Source organism: Vitis riparia, chromosome 7 (assembly GCF_004353265.1).
Source record: "Vitis riparia cultivar Riparia Gloire de Montpellier isolate 1030 chromosome 7, EGFV_Vit.rip_1.0, whole genome shotgun sequence".
Taxonomy (NCBI): domain Eukaryota; kingdom Viridiplantae; phylum Streptophyta; class Magnoliopsida; order Vitales; family Vitaceae; genus Vitis; species Vitis riparia.
Window position 1 is genome coordinate 7,368,733 of NC_048437.1, and position 19,077 is coordinate 7,387,809.

The following is a 19,077-nucleotide window of genomic DNA, read 5'->3' on the forward strand; positions in this document are numbered from 1 at the left end:
TTAAAAAACCAAAAAAAGTTTTTAAATGTTTTATACAAATAATGATAAGCAAGTTGTTTTTATATAAGGATTTTAAAAATAAAAAACAAAAAGACTTGTTTGGATAAATTGTTTTTTTTTTGTTAATTTTTTTATTTTGTAAAAACATTTTAAATTCAACTTATATAACATTAATTAATTAAATTTAATTGAAGTGTTCTTCAAAATGAAAATAATTTTGTAATTACAAATAAATTAAAAAATATATAATTTTTAGTAAAATATAAATAATAATATTATAGTAAAATAATAAATTATATTTTTAATTAAAAAAACTATTTTATTATATGTTAGAAAAAAAATATTTTATCATATTCATAAATTTATGGTATTAATGAGTTTATTATTTAAGTTTTAAATTATTTTTAAAAAGTAGTGGACTTGTTTACCCTTTCAACACATTAAGTCTTGTTTAAATTGGAGTTAATTTGTATAACAAAAAAGAAATTAAAAAATAATAATTCTATATAGAAGATAAATAATAGAGTGTGTGTGTGTTTTTCTATTGTTTTTAAAAATTTGTGAAAACAACTTTTACTTTTTCTTTAAAAGTTGTTTTCTATTTTATTTTATTTTTAAAAACTGAAATGGAAAACAATAATCAAATAGTGTTAAAGAAGTTTTTAAAACTATTTTCTATTTTTTTTTTAAAAAAAGAAAACCGTTTTTAAAAATTCTGCCAAACAGGCTCCATTCTTTCTAAAACCTTTAAGTTATGTTTTGTATAATGTTTTTTCCATGACATTTATCCCCTTCTTAAACATTTGCCTTGAATTTTTGGTTTCTTGCTAATTAAACAAGTTGTATCATGGAAAAAAGAAAAAGAAAAAAATTTGGAGATCAAGATTGATGTATATGTAATCAAATTAAAAAAAAAACTTAAAATTCACAAACTAATAAAAGAACATAAACTAATATCGATGTAAATATAATAAAATTATAGAATATGCAAAAACTTTATAACTCATTGGAGATTAAGATTTAAGAGTGAAAAGAGCATTTTAGAGAGTGTTTGGTAGACTAACTTAATAACTTAATATGACTTAATAATTTAATTTAAGTCATTAAATAAATTAAGTATATTTGATAAATAATTTAATGATATAATTTAAAGTTAAAAACAACTTTAAGTAATAGGTCAAAATAATTAATTTATTTTTAAGTCTATATATATAATTTACATTTTTATCTTCATTTGCCCTAATTACTTTCACGATCTATGTTGTTACTTTACGACCTCCATTGTTACTCGATTTCATTTGTCTTAGTTATAATTTATGAGGATAAATATGTTAATTTGATGATTTAGAATAAATTCTAAGTTAATTTTATCAAACAATCTTAATACTTAAAGTAAGAATTAAGTTTACAATTTAAATGTCATTTTACTTAAAATTAATTTAAGTCATTAAGTAATAAGTATTAAATTTTATTACACACACTTATCTCTTGTACTAATAGATGAGGCCTCAATAATTTGTTCTTCAATTAGGTCTAAAAATTTTAAGTACTCTCTTACTATTTTATGATAAGATTAATAATAATAGTATAAGAAAATAAATATTATTTTAATTTGAAACCTATATATTGTCTATTTAGACTTAGAATTTTATATTACAAAGTTTTATTCAATGTTCATATTTTTATGAACTTCAAATAACAATTCAATAAAAATATAAATAAAAACAACCATTTTTATTTATTTATTTATCATATTATAGTTTCGGAGCGAGGATGAATTTCCTATCTTAAAAAACTTTACAAATAGTGAAATTGTTTGGGTGAGAATATAATATCTTTTCTCATTCCTTAAATTTTGTGAACTAAGTGAAAAAGTTATGGCATGTGCCAATAGGGCATAATGGTTATCTAAGAGCTGCAAAGAGTTAAGAAGACATAGCGAGAGCAAGGGTTTAGGATTACCATTGTCCCTCTTGAGCTTATGACCATTATGTGGGAGTTTTATTCTCCATTATCACCAAAAGTAGATACAGGATATATATATCCTGATCTTAAAACATGTCTTGATCTTTAAATGAGGAATCAGTCTGAATCCATTACGCTTTTGATGAAGAGGTATGGATCTTCTAAGGCTGTAGAGAGCTATCTACCGATTATGTAATCTTTCTGACGATAGGAGCAAGAGAGAACGAATTCCGTTCTTATTCAAAAGATGTGATTATTAAAAGGAACATACATTTTTTCCTATATATACTCTTTATACCTTAGAGACCATACCTTTTGGAATATTGGATCTCGGGGTTTTAAGTCCATCATCTAAGACCCGTTATGGCACTAGGCTCTACATATAAAGTGGTCCATACTCTAGATCAAATAGAAATTATACATATATGGATAGCTAAATCTTGAACAATAATATGATGTGGTCCACGTTTATTCTAACACATTATCCCTCTGTGCTGCTCAAGTTAAAAATGATACAATAAAGGTGGTGAGAGTTCTTTTATACTGATGTTACCACACATCATAAAGGTCGTGTGTTCATGGTGGTAATGGTCATGAACATGACTCCTTGCTACCTCGTAGAGTTAGGGGAGCTTTCTTGTCCTATTTTGTGTCAAGAAGCATAGGATGAGGACATGGTACATCTCCTCTCGACAACAATGATAGGAGTCTTGTCTCTAGGATCTCTCACTCTCATAAAAAATGAGAGGAGTAGGGGTACCTACTCGTGGAGGGAGGTTAGGATAGGTTGTAGGATGACCTTTCCCATATACCTCTTAAGAGACGGTGATGAAGAAATAATGACATTATCTTTCCAACTCTTTTTAGAGTCTACCTTCTTGTTACTAAGTTTTATGTGGTATTGTTATCTAATTCTTTTTCCTTTTTTTCTTTTCACCCCTGGAGTGCATCAAAAGTCCTATTAGTCTTAATCCGATGCAATCATGTTGGTAAATTAAACCCCTTATATTGCTTTCCATGTCGCTTATGATTGCTTCTGGAGGGTTCGACACATGATGAGTTTTGGCACTCCATTTCATCACAAAATGCTCCAATCTCGTCTCATTATTTGCATCAGCCAAGCTCCATACATCTAGGAGCATATTCCAATCGGGCTAGTCCACGATGACACTACTTCCAACTTCTAAACCTCGGCTTAGGTTGCCGTCTCCTATTAGTTCAAAGAAAAATGGGTGGATGTATAAAGATTATAGGTGTATGCATTTACAATTCTCTTTTTAAATTTTTGGTCAAAAGAAATATTTGTAAAATTTGACATGTAAAAAGGGAGAAGAAAAAGGAAAGGGGGGTCGTTTGGACCGGCTAGGCAGGCTGGAACGATGGACCAGCGCAACTCGCTAGAATAATTGGACTGTTCCGACATGGAACGGTCTTTAGGCGTGCCGGGCAAGGGCCAGACGGCCTCTCGGGCCATAGGAGAACTGTTAGGACGCGGACGCTCTTCTGATCAGATTGATCCTAGTTAAGGCTATCAACATCGAGAGTAAGAAATAATAATCACCCCTAAGGCCTAGACCTACACTACAAGACAGAGCTTTCATTTTTTACATGGCAGACACAAAGGAATGATAATACCCACACAACTTCCACTCAACCACTCCACTAATAGAGTCAGGAAATAAGCACAACTGCATAGGCTGAGAAATCACTTTCCTTGCTTTTTATTGAAACAACAAAAATCTCTTCGCATTAAAATCCAAGAGTCTCTCTCAATGCTTCCTACTGTTTGAGCACATATCTTGGATCTCACCGTTCATTTTTTATGATGATGCCTACTTCCGCCATCTCCCATTTCTTTCCAAAGGAACTGGGGCTCAGCCTTGTAAACCATTTTAGCCTAACTGAAACCATTATAAGTTGCACCTGCACCTTCAACAATCTGGCTCTCTTAATCCCTATGCAGCTTAACAGTCATTGTGATATGGGGATCCATCAAATCAAGGACTCCCGTTATGATCCCAGGCCCACCAACAGCAACATTTACGCCCTGGAAAATTTTAGGCACTACCGGGGGGATTAGGTATTGCTGAAAAATAATTTGGTGTGGATTGAGACAGCAATATTTGCCACATCACAATGAGCATGACATTTCTGAATAATATCCTTAATCAAATGCACCAATATAAAAGACAATGTACCAGTTGAACCATCAACAAACAGAAAAGCCACTGGGGCTCGACACAAACATTAACCTTCAAATTCTCTAAGAGTGAAAACATCAGAAAGACATCAATAAAAGCCCGAAAATAGCAGACTAGCAGTGAATGATACTTCCAACGGTTTGCAAATCATGGCTGGAACTCCTAACAACTATAACCCTGGAGAACCAGTACCAAACACCTTTTCCAATTGAAAAACAAACCATTAAAAAAAAAAAAAGGAAAAAAGGAGAGAAAAAAAGGTGGGAAAAGGAGACACTAATCCTATATGACCGGAACTTCACTATTCCTCATCATGTTTGGGTGCTTCTTTGATCTCATCACCACCATCATCCTGAATCAGAACCAACAAAATACATCCCATAAGTAAACCTACAGTGAGAAAGAGGACAACCATACCAATTCAAATAGAAGATAATAATGACCTGCATATCTGAAGTCCACAGAGTCAGGTTATCACGAAGAAGCTGCATTATCAAAGTGCTGTCCTTGTAAGACTCCTCTCCCAGGGTATCCAACTCGGCAATGGCTTCATCAAAAGCCTGGTCAAAACAGTGGAGAACCATCAAATTACACTGGAACAATGAACAAATCCAAATAGCTCATACCAATACATCTTCAAAGTACAAAGATCCAACATCAATGACTACAAAGATCCTTCTTTTACCATGGAACTACTTTCAGGATCTCTCATGTCTATGAAATATAAATTCATTTCCACATCCATTTGTATATAAAACAACCAAACAGCAGGGTTTGAAATTAGATCTTGTCCAGAATTTCAATTTTGTGGAATTTGAAAATCTTTGATTAATTGTCACATAGAGCAGAAAAACATTTTTTTCTAATGGATTTGGGATCTGGCCCATGAAATAAAAAAGTTAAATTCCAAATCCATTTCCATATAAGGTAAATTAACCTGGAAATACAGTCAAATCGAACAATGCTGCTCTAATTTCCAAAACTAATTTGTTTTTCCTCACCTGTTTAGCAAGATTACAAGCACGATCCGGGGAATTCAGAATCTCATAGTAAAAGACAGAGAAGTTAAGTGCAAGTCCCAGGCGAATAGGATGGGTTGGAGCCAATTCCACTGTTGCAATATCCTGGCAACACAAATATCGTTAATGACCTTGTTTTTAATTAGTTAAAAAACAGCATATGCCATATCATGCAAAGACAAAATTAAGTCAAATTAGTCCTCAAATAAAATTTCTTTAAATATTTTTCTTCTAATAATAATAATAATAAAGAAATACTCAATGTTGAGGGACAAACCGTAACTCCAAAATCTAAGAGTCAGAAACAAATATTGAATTTCTATATCACCAAACAAAAGGGGAAAAAATGAAAAGGAAAGTTGAACGTTATAGAAAAATAAAACCCTAACCTCGCCTTGTGAAATACGAAACAGAAAATGTAATAGCACAAAAAAAAAAAAAAAACTCGACTGCAATAAAAGGCACCAAGTAAAACCCTAACCCTAATACAAGATCTAACCTGCGCCGATTTATAAGCTGCGAGAGTGCTCTCCGCCGCCTCTTTCCTCTCGGCTCCGGTCTTGAACTCAGCCAGATAGCGATGATAATCGCCCTTCATCTTCAAATAAAACACCTTCGAGTCACCGGAAGTAGCCGAAGGGATAAGCCGCGAATCCAGCAGGCGAAGAATACCGTCGCAGATGGAGGACAGCTCGGACTCGATCTTGGATCTGTAGCCACGGATGGTAGCGACGTGGTCCTCGTTGCCACGGCTCTCCTCCTTCTGCTCAATGGAGGAGATGATGCGCCAAGAGGCTCGGCGCGCGCCGATCACGTTCTTGTAGGCAACAGAGAGGAGATTGCGCTCCTCCACGGTCAGCTCCTCGGCTTCGGCGGTTACTTTTTCCATGAATTGAACCATCTCCTCGTAGCGCTCGGCTTGCTCGGCCAGCTTCGCCATGTAAACATTCTCTTCGCGAGCTGAAGTAGCCGCCATGGATGAAGCTTCGATCTAGGGAGAAATGTGAAGGAGGAGAGAGAAAAGGAAAGATGGAAATGCAGGGACGATGAAAGGAGCGGTTCTTTTTAGAGAGAGAGGCCTTTGACAGCTGTCGATGTGTCTTGCAATTTGAACCATGATGAGTGAAATGTGGCGGATCCGAAGGGCCTCGCCTCCACTTGATTATACAGTTGAACTTCCTACACTTCTCGTCCGGTTCGCTATTAGACTTTATTAAGTTCAAAATTAAATATAAATAATCAACGAATTAAGTTATGTGTTAGTTGCATTTAATAATATGCCTTCACGATCAAAATCACATCTATTTTTATAAAATTTTAAACAAATGATAACTAAATATGTTTAGTCTATACCTCAAGAGGTGAGTCAAATTCACCCTCGAGTGACTTTGAAAAAGGATGAAAATGATTTTTGAAATAATTAAAAATATTTCCTAATATTAAGAAGTACTTTCTTATATAAATTAGGAACCTTTTTTTTGTATAAAAAAATATTCTAATTTTAGAAAGAAAAAAAAAACTATATCCATATTCAAAAACATGTTTAATATGTTTTAATAAAAAAAATTAGTTTTTTTTTCCTTTTTTAACTTGTTCTAAAAATTAGGTTTTCTAATAATATATTTTAATTATTTTTATTAATTTTCTAAGAGTTGTTTCTAAGACATTAGTTCTTGGTGAATTAAGATATGTCAATTGATTACATTATAGGGGATCTGGAACTCAAAGATGGTCTTAAGAGATTGATAGTTTTCATTTTGTTAGATTAGAGACATCGATTCATGAGGAGATTGTATATAATGAATAATAAGTCACGAATTCGAGCACTTAGTTCTTCATTGTTATTTACATAAAGTACTAAAGTGCAATTGACTTTCTATAGTCGGATGTTGAGTCAATGTCATAATTGGATTTTGAGGGAGTTAGTACTGTCTTATAGGTCCTAATGGTCTTTGCTCGAACTCATATACTTTAATGACATGATTTATGATGAGTAGATTTATTTTTAATTCATTTATGTGTATAAAAGTATTTTGGTTTATGGAAGATTGCATAGGGTTAGTGAATAGTATCTCTAGATTAGACTAATTGATTAATGAAATATTTTTTTTTTAAATGGATAATAACATCTAAATTGTGAATCTAATCATTTCCATATTTTTCTTGAAAAGTAACCCGTTTTTTTTACACAAATGCTCTTTACCATTTCAAGTATTTACACGTAGGTTTTAAAAGAGAGGGTTATTTTTACAAGAAAATAATAAGGATATTTTTGTCAAAATAAGACTAAAAAAGGACGGGAGGTCAAATTTCAAATATTGGGTTTTCAAAAACCCTTTTAATCAAATAACTCTTATTAATTAAATAGTTTTATTGAGTTAATTAATTAATTAGGACCAATTTTTTTGTTAGATTAAGTGACCTAAGCCCAACGTGGGCTAAAGTCTCTTAAGCCTAACAAGAACATTATAAATACCTCTTAGGGATTTGTAAACCCCTTTGTGGAGAAGGTTTTATTTTTATTTTTTTCTCACACCCGGATAGCTGGCAACTTGTTGTAGGAAGGAGTGAGAGTCGGATTCTTCAAGTGTTGAAGGGTTGCATGGGATCACATCTATTCATGGAGGACCGCCTACCTCTACGCTCATGATGGGATATTCTGAATAGAGGATAGAGGAATGGCTGGAGCAGTGAAGTGGGTGAGGAAAGAAGGGTTAAGAAGGAAGAAACGAAGACGTCTGGGGGGGACCGGAAAGAGGAAGAAGAAAAACAGAGGAGAAGGAAGGAGCAAGGGGTGAACGGGATTGTAATAGAGGACTACAGGAAGGGAGTAGCACATGTATGTTTTCTATAACTTGCCTGTTTATTTCTTTTTTACGAGGTTCCATTATTTTTTTGTGCATACTAGGATTCTATTTTGGTGCCTAAATATGAGCATTGGAAACCTTTGCATATTCTTGTTGGATTTGAGTTTATTTGCATGCATTTTTATACTGGATTTCTAATCTATTTCCTTGAACCTGTTTTGAGATCCTATATAAAATGCTTACAAGATTTCCATTGGAAACCCATATGAACTCCATTTCTTCTCATTCCTAAGCCAACACCATACCCATTATCTAACCCACCATACCCACCTCCTCCGAACCCATCACCGTGTGTCACACCCACCACCACCATCCTTCCCAACCAGTCACTGCTTGGGCAACCTACACAGTCACCCATCTTACCCCTACTCGTTTCACCATGGCTATGGTTTCTCTCCAACAACTCCATATCCACCACCCATTTCTCATAAATTCCTTCCCGTTCTTTCCCACACAAATGATCACTTTAATCCATGCATGACCACCCAAAGCCTTGATAAAACCTCCATCAAAATCTTTTTTTCGGAAAATCCAAATCTCAAGCTGGAAAACTCCATGTCGAAACCTCATTACCATGCTCTCACACGGTGACCAGAGCCATAGAGAACAGAGAAAACAACATCGGTAAGAGAGTCTCACGCTTCCACTGTCGATTTACTTACGTGGTCGGAAGTTCCTCCGGTAGATACTTCGGCCACCACACCAGTTCCAGCACCTGGAACCACGTCGACACTAGCACCTGTTAGTGTGGCCATGCCAAGTTCGGAAATGAAGAAGGAGATTTGGAAGTCGTGGTCGTGGGTGTCTTCATCGCTCAACAAAGATTGGGATTACTCAAAGAGTGAATGCAACCCCATTTAAGCGGTGGTACCTCCAACATTATGGTGTAGACATTGGTAGGAAGAAGGAGGCAGCAGCCAAGAGGGAAACTATTGAGGAGGAACCGCCCCAGACGCAGCAGCATGTACCACAGTTTTCAGGTGGTGGCGTTGGTGGTGGCAGCGGTGGTGTCAAAACCCATTTCTAGATCGCAAACTGGGTTCTTCTCCGGTGGTAACACATGACTCAGCTCGATTCGCTTCGACCATGTGGGCAGTTGCACCGACCACTAGTAAGGACGACGACACTTTTTGGACGCTGCCAGTGACTACCAGCGTTAACACCTCAATGACCTTGCTGTTTGATTCATGGAGTAGGCCAACTTTTGGAAGTAGTCTTCTGGACAATCATAACAACTTCAAAATATGTCCGCATTGGCAGGGGGGCTCATAGCTCGTGGATCAAAACAACCATTTTGCACCCGGACCCACACTTTGCATGACCACCTTGGCATGCAATCCCGCTCCCGCGTCTCATATTTTGATTTTTTTAATTTATTTTATTTCTGATATCAAAGTTTAATTTTCCAAATTTCTAATTTTCAAATTTAATTTAAAAAAAAACTTTCATTTTCAAATAAACTTTCAAGATTTCAATTTTCAGATAATTTCCAAATTTACAATTTTCAAAACTCCAATTTTTAAGTTTAATTCTCAAAACTTTAATTTTCCAAACCTTAATTTTCAAATTTAATCTTTAAAATTTCAATTTTCAAAGCTTCAATTTCTAAATTTAATTTTCAAAATTCCAATTTTCATAATCTTTATTTTCAAATAATTTTCCAAAATTTCAATTTTCAAATTTAATTTTTAGGAAATCTCATTCTCATATAATTCTTCAAAATTCAAATTTTCAAATTTAATTCTTAAAAAATTCCATTCTCAAATAATTTTTCAAAATTCCAATTCTCAAATTTAATTTTCAAAACTTCAATTTTCAAATAATTTTCGAAACTCCAATTTTCACATTTGATTTTCAAAACTTCAAATTTTCAAATAATTTTAATTCCACTTCGTTTTTTTTTTTTTTCAAATGATTTTATGTTTCTCTTTGTTTAATAAGCATGAAGACAATTTTTATAATTCCAAAATAATGGAATTTGTGGGATCGATTAATGCAAAATAAATTGGGCTTTGGTGGAGGCCCTACATATGAATTTTCTCTTATGATTGCCAATTGATATGCTTAATGAATATTGTTTGATCTTTGTCTTGTTCTTTGATATGCATGTGATAATTTTATACTTGAGTTAACCTTGTTTCCATTATAGCGCACCATTACTTGATGTCAAGGTACGATCTCACTCTCACTTTGCTTATTATTATGCATGATTCGTTTTAGTATTTGATGATTTCATTGGTATCCATTGATTTCATTATTAATTGTCATACTTACTTCACTTTATTTAGTAGAGATCTTATTATAGGACTTAGAGGGATGCTACGGCTCACCACTGTACCTTCCCAATAGGTAACCTAACCCCCAAACCCGACTTTGGTTTTCCACATACTATCTTTTCCCAATAAGGAGTCACACTTAGGGGTTTCTTTCTTATTTTGTTTTCCCTTTAAAAATAAAACAAAAATGAGTGGCAACTCCAAGTCTTTTTCTAAAAAAAAAAAAAAAATCAAATTTTCACCAAATAAATAAAAAGTGAGTTGTGCCATCGAGTGGGAACGCATCGCAAAAACGTGGGTCCATAGGATTAGAGTTTTATCTTCTTCCACCAAAATGCTCTACATTTCAAAGAGAGAGCTTTAACCTTCACCTTATAAACTATTACCATTTGAGTGCCTAACATTAAGAGAGAGTCATCAAATGAAAAATCGTGAATTTATGATATCTCTTATGACTTTGGATTTGTTCTTCAACGTAAGGAAACAATTTGGAAACATCCAAATTATTGGTAAACACTTTAATCCCATTATCTAGATCCTAGAATTGTTTTCGAATACATATATTTTCCATTGTGATTTAGATAAGCCTGGGGAGAATTGTTGTTCCTAACCTAATTTTGGGATAGAGAATTGAGTAATCTGGAATTCCTTATATACTCAATAACTGATGTCATGACTCAATTTAGGTAATGTCCAATGTATAACCATACATTTAAGTGCACTCATTATGGAAACTTCATCATGATAACCAAGACCAATTATTCATCCAATTACGAGGTAATGCACTACAATATTGAATAGATTGCTTAAGTCCATGAATTGATTGTGAACTAATTATCTATTTGTAAGAAACCTAAGACTTGAATTTTTTTTGTAACTCCTAATGCACTTAAATCGTGTACAATACAAGAGATGTCATGCTCGGATGCTTAGAGAGTATAATATATGAATCGAATAGATAAAATTGGGAAACTAGAATCTTATTAATAAATAGTAAATCCATTATTGTCACATTATGTTATGGTTTTAAGGGTTTTATCCTAATAAGAGCTTGAAAAGAAAAAACAAGAAGTTTTCTATGAGAGTCTCTCTCTCTTTTTATATTTACTAGGCTTCAAAGTTATAGGTTTTTTAGTCTATGGAAATATAGTGGTTGTTCTTGTAACACTAGAATTAAGTTTTTTATGTTGTGGAAATATAAGGATTGTTCTTGTCTTTGGAATAACTAGATTGCTATATTCCAAGCTCATATCATTGGGGTGCATGTAAGACTATCCTAAGGATTTCTCAATCTATGCAAACATTAAAAATTTTGAATCTTAAATTTAGGTGCTCAAAGGATAATACCTATGATTTGGATGTTCCTAGATCGATTTCAATTGGTGAAGATGATGATGAGGGTTTTGAAATCTAACAATCTTCCTCCCAATCACTCATTCTTTGGTCTAGGACATGTGTAGAGTGACTACAGACCTTGAGATGAGAGCAACGAGACTAGGTATATGAAAGACTAAAGGTTTGAAAAGTTAGAGTTTAAACCTAAAACTCATAGGGTTTATATAGACTCTCTTGTGGGCTTAAGTGATTTTGGCCCAACTTGGGCTTGAGTCACTTAAAATAGCCTACGAGGTCTTAATTAATTAATTACCTTTGATAGGGTCCAATTAATTAATTTACCCAATTTAAATAAATAAAAATAATTAACTATAAAATCCTATGTAACATTATGCTTTCACTAAAATGCTTTCATGCACATAAATGATTAATTCTCTATAAATCCTCAAACCTTTATGCCAACGAAAAATATGAGCTTGAGTAGAGACTAATGAAACCTATAGAAAAATATTTACTCTCTTAGAATCCAATTCTGAAATTAACTTGACTTTCCACTACTGAGAATCAACTACAGTCTAGTGTTATATGTCATTACATCAAAATAAGAATTGATTAAATCCAATTTAATCAATTCATTTGATTTATGATATACTATCTACTGTATGCAGACTCCCTATGAACTAGTGTCTATAATCTAATAAAATAAATGTTATTAACCTTTCAAGATTACATTTACAATCATTAAGTCTTAAATTTTTTTATTATGCGATTGACTGACATACTATAATTCATTAATAGTAGACGTCAAATTTCATTAAATGAATTACTATCACACCATAAATTTTATAGTTATAAGCCTTTAAGATCACTAAAAGAGACACATTATCTCAAACTCATTAGATATCATGATGTTTGTCTTAAAAATACTTATTGTCACTTACCTTAATCAACAATAACATAATTTATAGGGAATATATAACCATCTTATGATCTCACTCATAGGACAAAGCCACAATAGACTTCAATGCTAGCTCAATATTTTCTCAAGGTTGAGAGTATACACAACATAATAACTTGGTGAATCATGACTTTCTATTAGTAGACGTCATGATCCACCATAAAGTCCAATCTAATGTGTAACCATATACATTAGTGCCTTCACTATGAGAAACCTATCTTAAATACCAAGACAAAACATTTATCAAATTATAAGGTAATACACTGTAACCTCAAATGAATTGTCTAAGTTCATGAACCAATTGTGAACAACTCATCAACTTGCAAGAAACTCATGAATTAGATTTTTCATGCGACTTTTAATGTACCTAAATCAAGTACAATGCAAGTGATGTGGGCTTTAATGCTCAAATAAATCTTAATGTATTATTTGTTAGAATAATAGTAAACTCAAGTTTAACCATACTACTGTCTTGAACATTTGCATCGTAATGAGTAAACTTGAGAAAATCCAATTCTTGTTTCTACTCAAATCATGTATCATATATTTTAATTTTCATCATCCAAGTTGTGAAACCAAGGTTTGGTTAATCTTGATTTTGATGATAACAAAACAAGGTTTAGAACTAATAATTATATTTCAAGTGTGATTAGGCAAGACGATTTCCAAAGTGGCAATCACAAAGACAAATCAAGTCAATGAGAAATCATGAAGAAGAAGACCACCTCAAAGAGAAGAGTTTTTTCAAGACCCAAGCTTCATAAGATCTCTTTGTAAGGTTGTTGGTGCACTAGGACTTTCATGCATTTCATTCTTTATTTATGCACCAAAATCATCCAAGAGTAATATTGTTTTAAATATCTTTAGAATTGGATGATTTCATGTTTTCAACTAAAATCTTGTATTAAATGTTTTTCAAACTTGTGTTAAAAGGTTTTAAGTTGAAAAAGGTTGGGTGTTGAGCCAAAAAATGGCTTAACAGGTTCAACCGGTTGAGAAACCGATTGACCGGTTGTGCTCGTCCGGTTGAGTACCGGTCGAGGGAGGCCAAAAATTTTTTCTCTCTCCCAGTGGCCTTCTCTTCCCGGTCGAGGACTGGTTGAGGCTAACGGTCACTTGCCAAGCATTTAATGCTAATGGCTAGTCAACCGGTCGACCCCTAGCTCGACCGGTTGAACCCCCAAACGGCTAGTTTGACTTTTCTCTTTTATAAAAAGGTTCAAATCTTCATTGTTAAAAAAACTTAACATTCTCAAATCTTTCTTGATTATATTTGAGCCTTGGAAGAGTGTTTTTGAGTGCACCATTGTTCTAAAACTTGCATAACCTTAGTGCACCTTTCAATCCTAGTTTTCTTGTATCATTTGAGCTTAAAGTTTTTGTGCTAGGATTTTTGTGAGATTATTTATTTGTAAACCTTTGAGAGGAAGTTTTTCAAGAGTGTGGTATCTCTTGAGAAGTGTAAATGGTGCTTGGAACCAAAAGTCCAAGAGGGTGAATTAGAACCATAATCCAATTGTATAGCTTGAAGGCTTGGTTTGGAAGCCTTGAATTAGTGGAACCTCAAACTTGGGATTGAAGCTAGAGGAGAGTGGATATAGGCCGGGTTGCGCCGAACCACTATAAACTCTTGTGTTTGCATTCTCTCTTTCCTACTCTTTAATTTATATGCAATTGTTTTTATATTGCTTATTATATACTTGCATATAATTGTCTCTTACATTCACTTGTTTAAATTTGCAAAAAGAGACCATCACCCTATTCACCCCCCCCCCCCCCCCCCCCCCCCCTCTCCCTCCCTCTAGGGTGATTACCATAGGTTGTATTAGCCTAATATTCCTAACACAAGTTAAATACTTATTTTATTCAAATATTATTAACAAAAAGCATTATAGATAATAATGTTTAAATATCGTTCACCCTGACTTGGAGTCTTAATTAAACCAATACTATATTTCCTCAGTATATTAGAATTATTTTATTAGTACTTGAGTTTTATTTTTTTAGGATTTGGTTTTTATTAGAATTTAAGTTTCTATAATCACTCATATATACATTAAAAAAAAAATAGAATGCATATGGGATAATTTTTTTCTTCTATGATTATTTGCTTTTTTATTTTTTTTAAATAGTGTTTTGTTTTTTTGTATAGAGAAATTATTATTGTGTTGGAAAGATTTTTTAGTTGATCATATTTGGCATCTAAGCTTGGCGATTAAATATGCAAACAACCAACAACAATACAATCCAACCCTAATTTTCAAAGTTGGATAAAAAAATAATTTTGAAATTTGGAGAATTGAGATACAATTATTGTTTATGTATTAGGATATTTGGGAAGTAGTAAATTAAGGATTTGTAGTACCAACAAATCGAACACAAGTCACACCAAGTACAAAAGGAAAATTTGATGAATTATAGAAAGAAAAATTTTAAAGGCCTGTTTTTACCTTTATCAATCGATAGAACCACCTATTTTTTTAGAAGATAGCAAATGCAATCATTAAAAATGTACATGGGACATCCTTATGAACATCTATAAAGGGGTAAAGAAGGTGCAAAATATTTTATTACAAATTTTGAGAAGACAATTCAACCTTTTTTAAATGGAAAAAATATAAAGCGTCTCCGATTATTTTTGGCTAACATTAGCCTTGTTAATAAAATGAAATCTAATGACAAAAATGTTTTAGATTTCTAAGTTATGGAGAAAATTCTTCAAATTTTAACCATGTAATTTGAATATAAGGTAACAACAATTGAAAGATTGAAAGATCGAAAAATCTTATACCATAATGTTGGATGAATTGATGGGTTCCTTGCATGCTCATGAACAACGCTTAGATGGAAAGTCCTAGATTTAGGCGGAAAAAACATTACAACGTCAACTAAGTTAGAAACGAAGAAGAATGTCTCAAAACAATTCTAAATTAAGTACGAAAGGTTAAAATTTGTAGAATGGATGACAAAGAAATTCTAGATTAGGATAAATAGGATGAAGTGGTAATCTTTCAACTAAAAGAAATGATATATCGATATTTAATGTATTGTAAAAGATATAGTCATTATAAGACATAATGTAGAGCTGGAAGATTGAATTTGAGGACTTGTCAAGCTAATGTCATGAAAGATTAGGTGAAAATTTATAGATCTTATTATTGACATGTAGTGTTGCAAAAAAATGAAAACAAAGGTACTTGTTTTAATATACAAACTATAGTAATCATATGGGTAGAAAAGGAACCAAGGATAAAAATATTAGAAATTACAAAAATATGGGCAATTGGATCTTACAAAAATATTGAGAAATACTGAATAGAAATTTGGATAAAAATATCGATGAAATGAAAATTGATCAAAAGTTATAAAAAGACAGGAAACAACTCAATAAATATATATATATATATATATATATAGAATAAATGATAAATTTTGTGATATTTCATAAATTGTGTGATATGCAAATTTTGAAAAAAATAAAATAAAATAGTAATATGTTTAGTTTGGATACATTCAAAATATGAAATAAATGATATATATATATATATATATATATATATATATATATATATTATAGTTATTTTATTGAAGAAATGATAAATTTCACGATACTTTATAACAATATGCAGAAATTTGTGATGTTCCATGATACCATGCAGAATTTGAAAAAAAAAAATATTTGAATTTAAAGTACTAATATATTCAATTTAGATATATTCAAAATATAAAATAAACGATGACATATGCATGATTTCTTCATTTAAAAATATTTATAATTTTATTTATAAATTCATACTTCTTTTGTATTTAATTATTATACAAAAATATATAGAAAGGCTCATAAAATAATTATTATAATTATGTTTTTAATAATATATTAAATTAGATAATTAAAATTAAGATAAACATAAGATATATAATATTTAGGAATAAAAGTTAAGAAGGCTAAAATAGTCCAATGGTTACATGCTCATCAACTTTGTTCCTAATTTTTATATTTTAACAATGCACACTTCCACACATTTAACCGCATTGACCAATGCCAAATCACCAAAAATAAATTTTTTATATGATTAGAAAAAAACCAAAAATATTGATAAAATCTAAAAGTTTTTGTAATTTGTTGTCTTAAGTTTTTTTTTTTCCTTTTCTCTATGGTCCAAATAGCCAAAATTTCACCATAAGATATTTTATGAGTACGATAAAACTTTAAGTTTAGAGGTAAAGTTTGGAAATGATACAATAGTACCACTTAAGAATAGATGTAAGATTTCTATCAAATTGAACAATGGATCCCTAAAATCTATTTCCACAGAGATATATGTTTCTAGTCTTTGTAAGAATCTATTGAGTATAGGGCAACTTTGAGTGAAAGAGTAGATATGTATATATGTGAAGGCATCTATATTATTAATAATGATTAAAAATGACTAGTCGCAAAGGTAAAAATGATCTAAATGCTTGCGAATTGTGTGTTTTGAAAAAGAAGCTAGCACAAAAACCCTTTTGTTATAGGAAAATCATACCAAGAAGTCCCTTGAGTTGATTCTTTTTGGTTTATGTTCAGTGGAAGTTCCCTTAAATAGAGATCTATGTATTTTATTACATCTAATGATGATTTTAGTTTGGAGATTTGGGTTTATTTTTTAAAAATAAAAAGAAGATACACATGACATTTTTCAGTGGAAGTTCCCTTAAATAGAGATCTATGTATTTTATTACATCTAATGATGATTTTAGTTTGGAGATTTGGGTTTATTTTTTAAAAATAAAAAGAAGATACACATGACATTTTTTTTAAGCTTATGGAAAACACAAAGTGGACATACCATTAACATTTTGAGAATAGATAATGGTCTACATATATCATTTGTGAAATTTTTTGGAAAAAAAAAAAAAGAATATGATATTGAGCATCAAATGACTATAAGGTACAATCTGCAACAAAATAAAATTGTAGAGAGAAAAAAAAAAATCATGGACACAATGAGGTGTATGTTGCATTGAAAACAATTGTTTAAATTCCTTTCTATCGAAGCAATTTCTTGAACAAGTTACATACCCCATAAGAAGCTTGGAGTCATGGGAACATTAGTCATCTAAGGGTGTTGGATTGTAGAATATATGCTCATATGACTAGCAGCCTAAGCTCAGGTTGTCGTTATGCCCTCGGAGACATCATCGCCTCGATCATGGAATGTAGCGCATGGGACGATGCATTACAACAAAAACTTGATGACAAAGGTGAAAAATGAATTTTTATTGGTTATAATCAAGTGATAAAAGCTTATTATAAAAAATGGTCATCAAATACTAGCATCGATCTTAAAGAGTAACGTGAAGGAAAAAAATATGCAACTTAATATCCACCAATTGTGATTTCATGTCTTATAGGTCATCAAGGCACCCAAAGTATTAACGTGCATTACCTACACGTTTGCAAGATTATGTGGTTGGTGATGACAATGACCCAACATGTAAAGAATTGATCAAATTTGCTTTATTTGTAAACAATGATCCATTGAGTGATGAAGAAGTTGCTTAAGATGATTGTTGGTTTAAAGTTGTGGATGAAAAATTCATGCATTTGAATAAAATAGTACATGTGAGCTAAGCAATCCCCTTAATTTTAAGAAACTAATTGATATCAAATAAGTGTACAAAATCAAGTATAAGTCATGTGGAGAAGTTAATCACTTTAGGCCAAGATTAATGGCAAATGGTATAAGTCAAATGGAGAAGTCGATCACTTTAAGGCAAGATAAGTGTTAAATGGTCATAAGTAAAAATCAAACATTGATTATTTTAAAGTATTTGTACATGTTGTCGAACTAATATTGTCCACATCATTATCTCTCTTGTTACATAAAACAATTGGAAAAATATTCAAATAGATGTAAGTCGACTTTTTTGAATAATGAAACAAGAGGTTGGTGTTAATTAACTTGTAGGATATGAGATAAAAGGGAAAGAAAAAAAAAGTGTATTAGCTTTTAAAAAAAAAATCCTAATATGGATTGGAAATGTGGAATTGGTACCTAGAATATGATATATAGGAATTGATACCCATTTTTTTTAAGAACGGATTTTAAAGATTTTAGAAGGACAAAGGAATGGCTTGGACTTGTCCCTAACCTGTCACCTAACGCATTTGATGAGAGCAACCGATTTAAGAAGATTTTATATTGATTGACATGGGTCACGTTATCATCGTGAATGAAAGTTAAATCTAACGGATTGTTTGGTGAACACTTGTTGAAACTAGGTTGGCTGATGCTAAGGTGGGGTTCTGAGCTGGTGTGATCACGACACTCCAACAACTGGATCCGACGGTGATGAAAAGATGCCCCTCAGGCTCACATGACGATTGTGATGATAATGGACCGACAAGATAAGTAATAATTGTACACTGGGCCTACACTATATCCCTTCCCAAACCCAGGTTAGCATGTGATC

The 19,077-nt window shown here is 32.1% G+C and overlaps 1 protein-coding gene across 1 annotated transcript; it reads right to left on the reverse strand.

Annotated features, from left to right (window-relative positions):
* Positions 1–4,091: 4,091 nt before the first annotated feature.
* On the reverse strand, positions 4,092–6,278 carry LOC117918897 (14-3-3-like protein). The gene is made up of 4 exons (XM_034835868.1): positions 5,685–6,278; positions 5,168–5,290; positions 4,610–4,726; positions 4,092–4,518 (listed from the first exon to the last, which is right to left on the reverse strand). Exons 1-4 carry the CDS (start codon positions 6,159–6,161, stop codon positions 4,468–4,470), a joined length of 768 nt encoding a protein of 255 aa, XP_034691759.1. The 5' UTR covers positions 6,162–6,278; the 3' UTR covers positions 4,092–4,467.
* Positions 6,279–19,077: the final 12,799 nt, after the last annotated feature.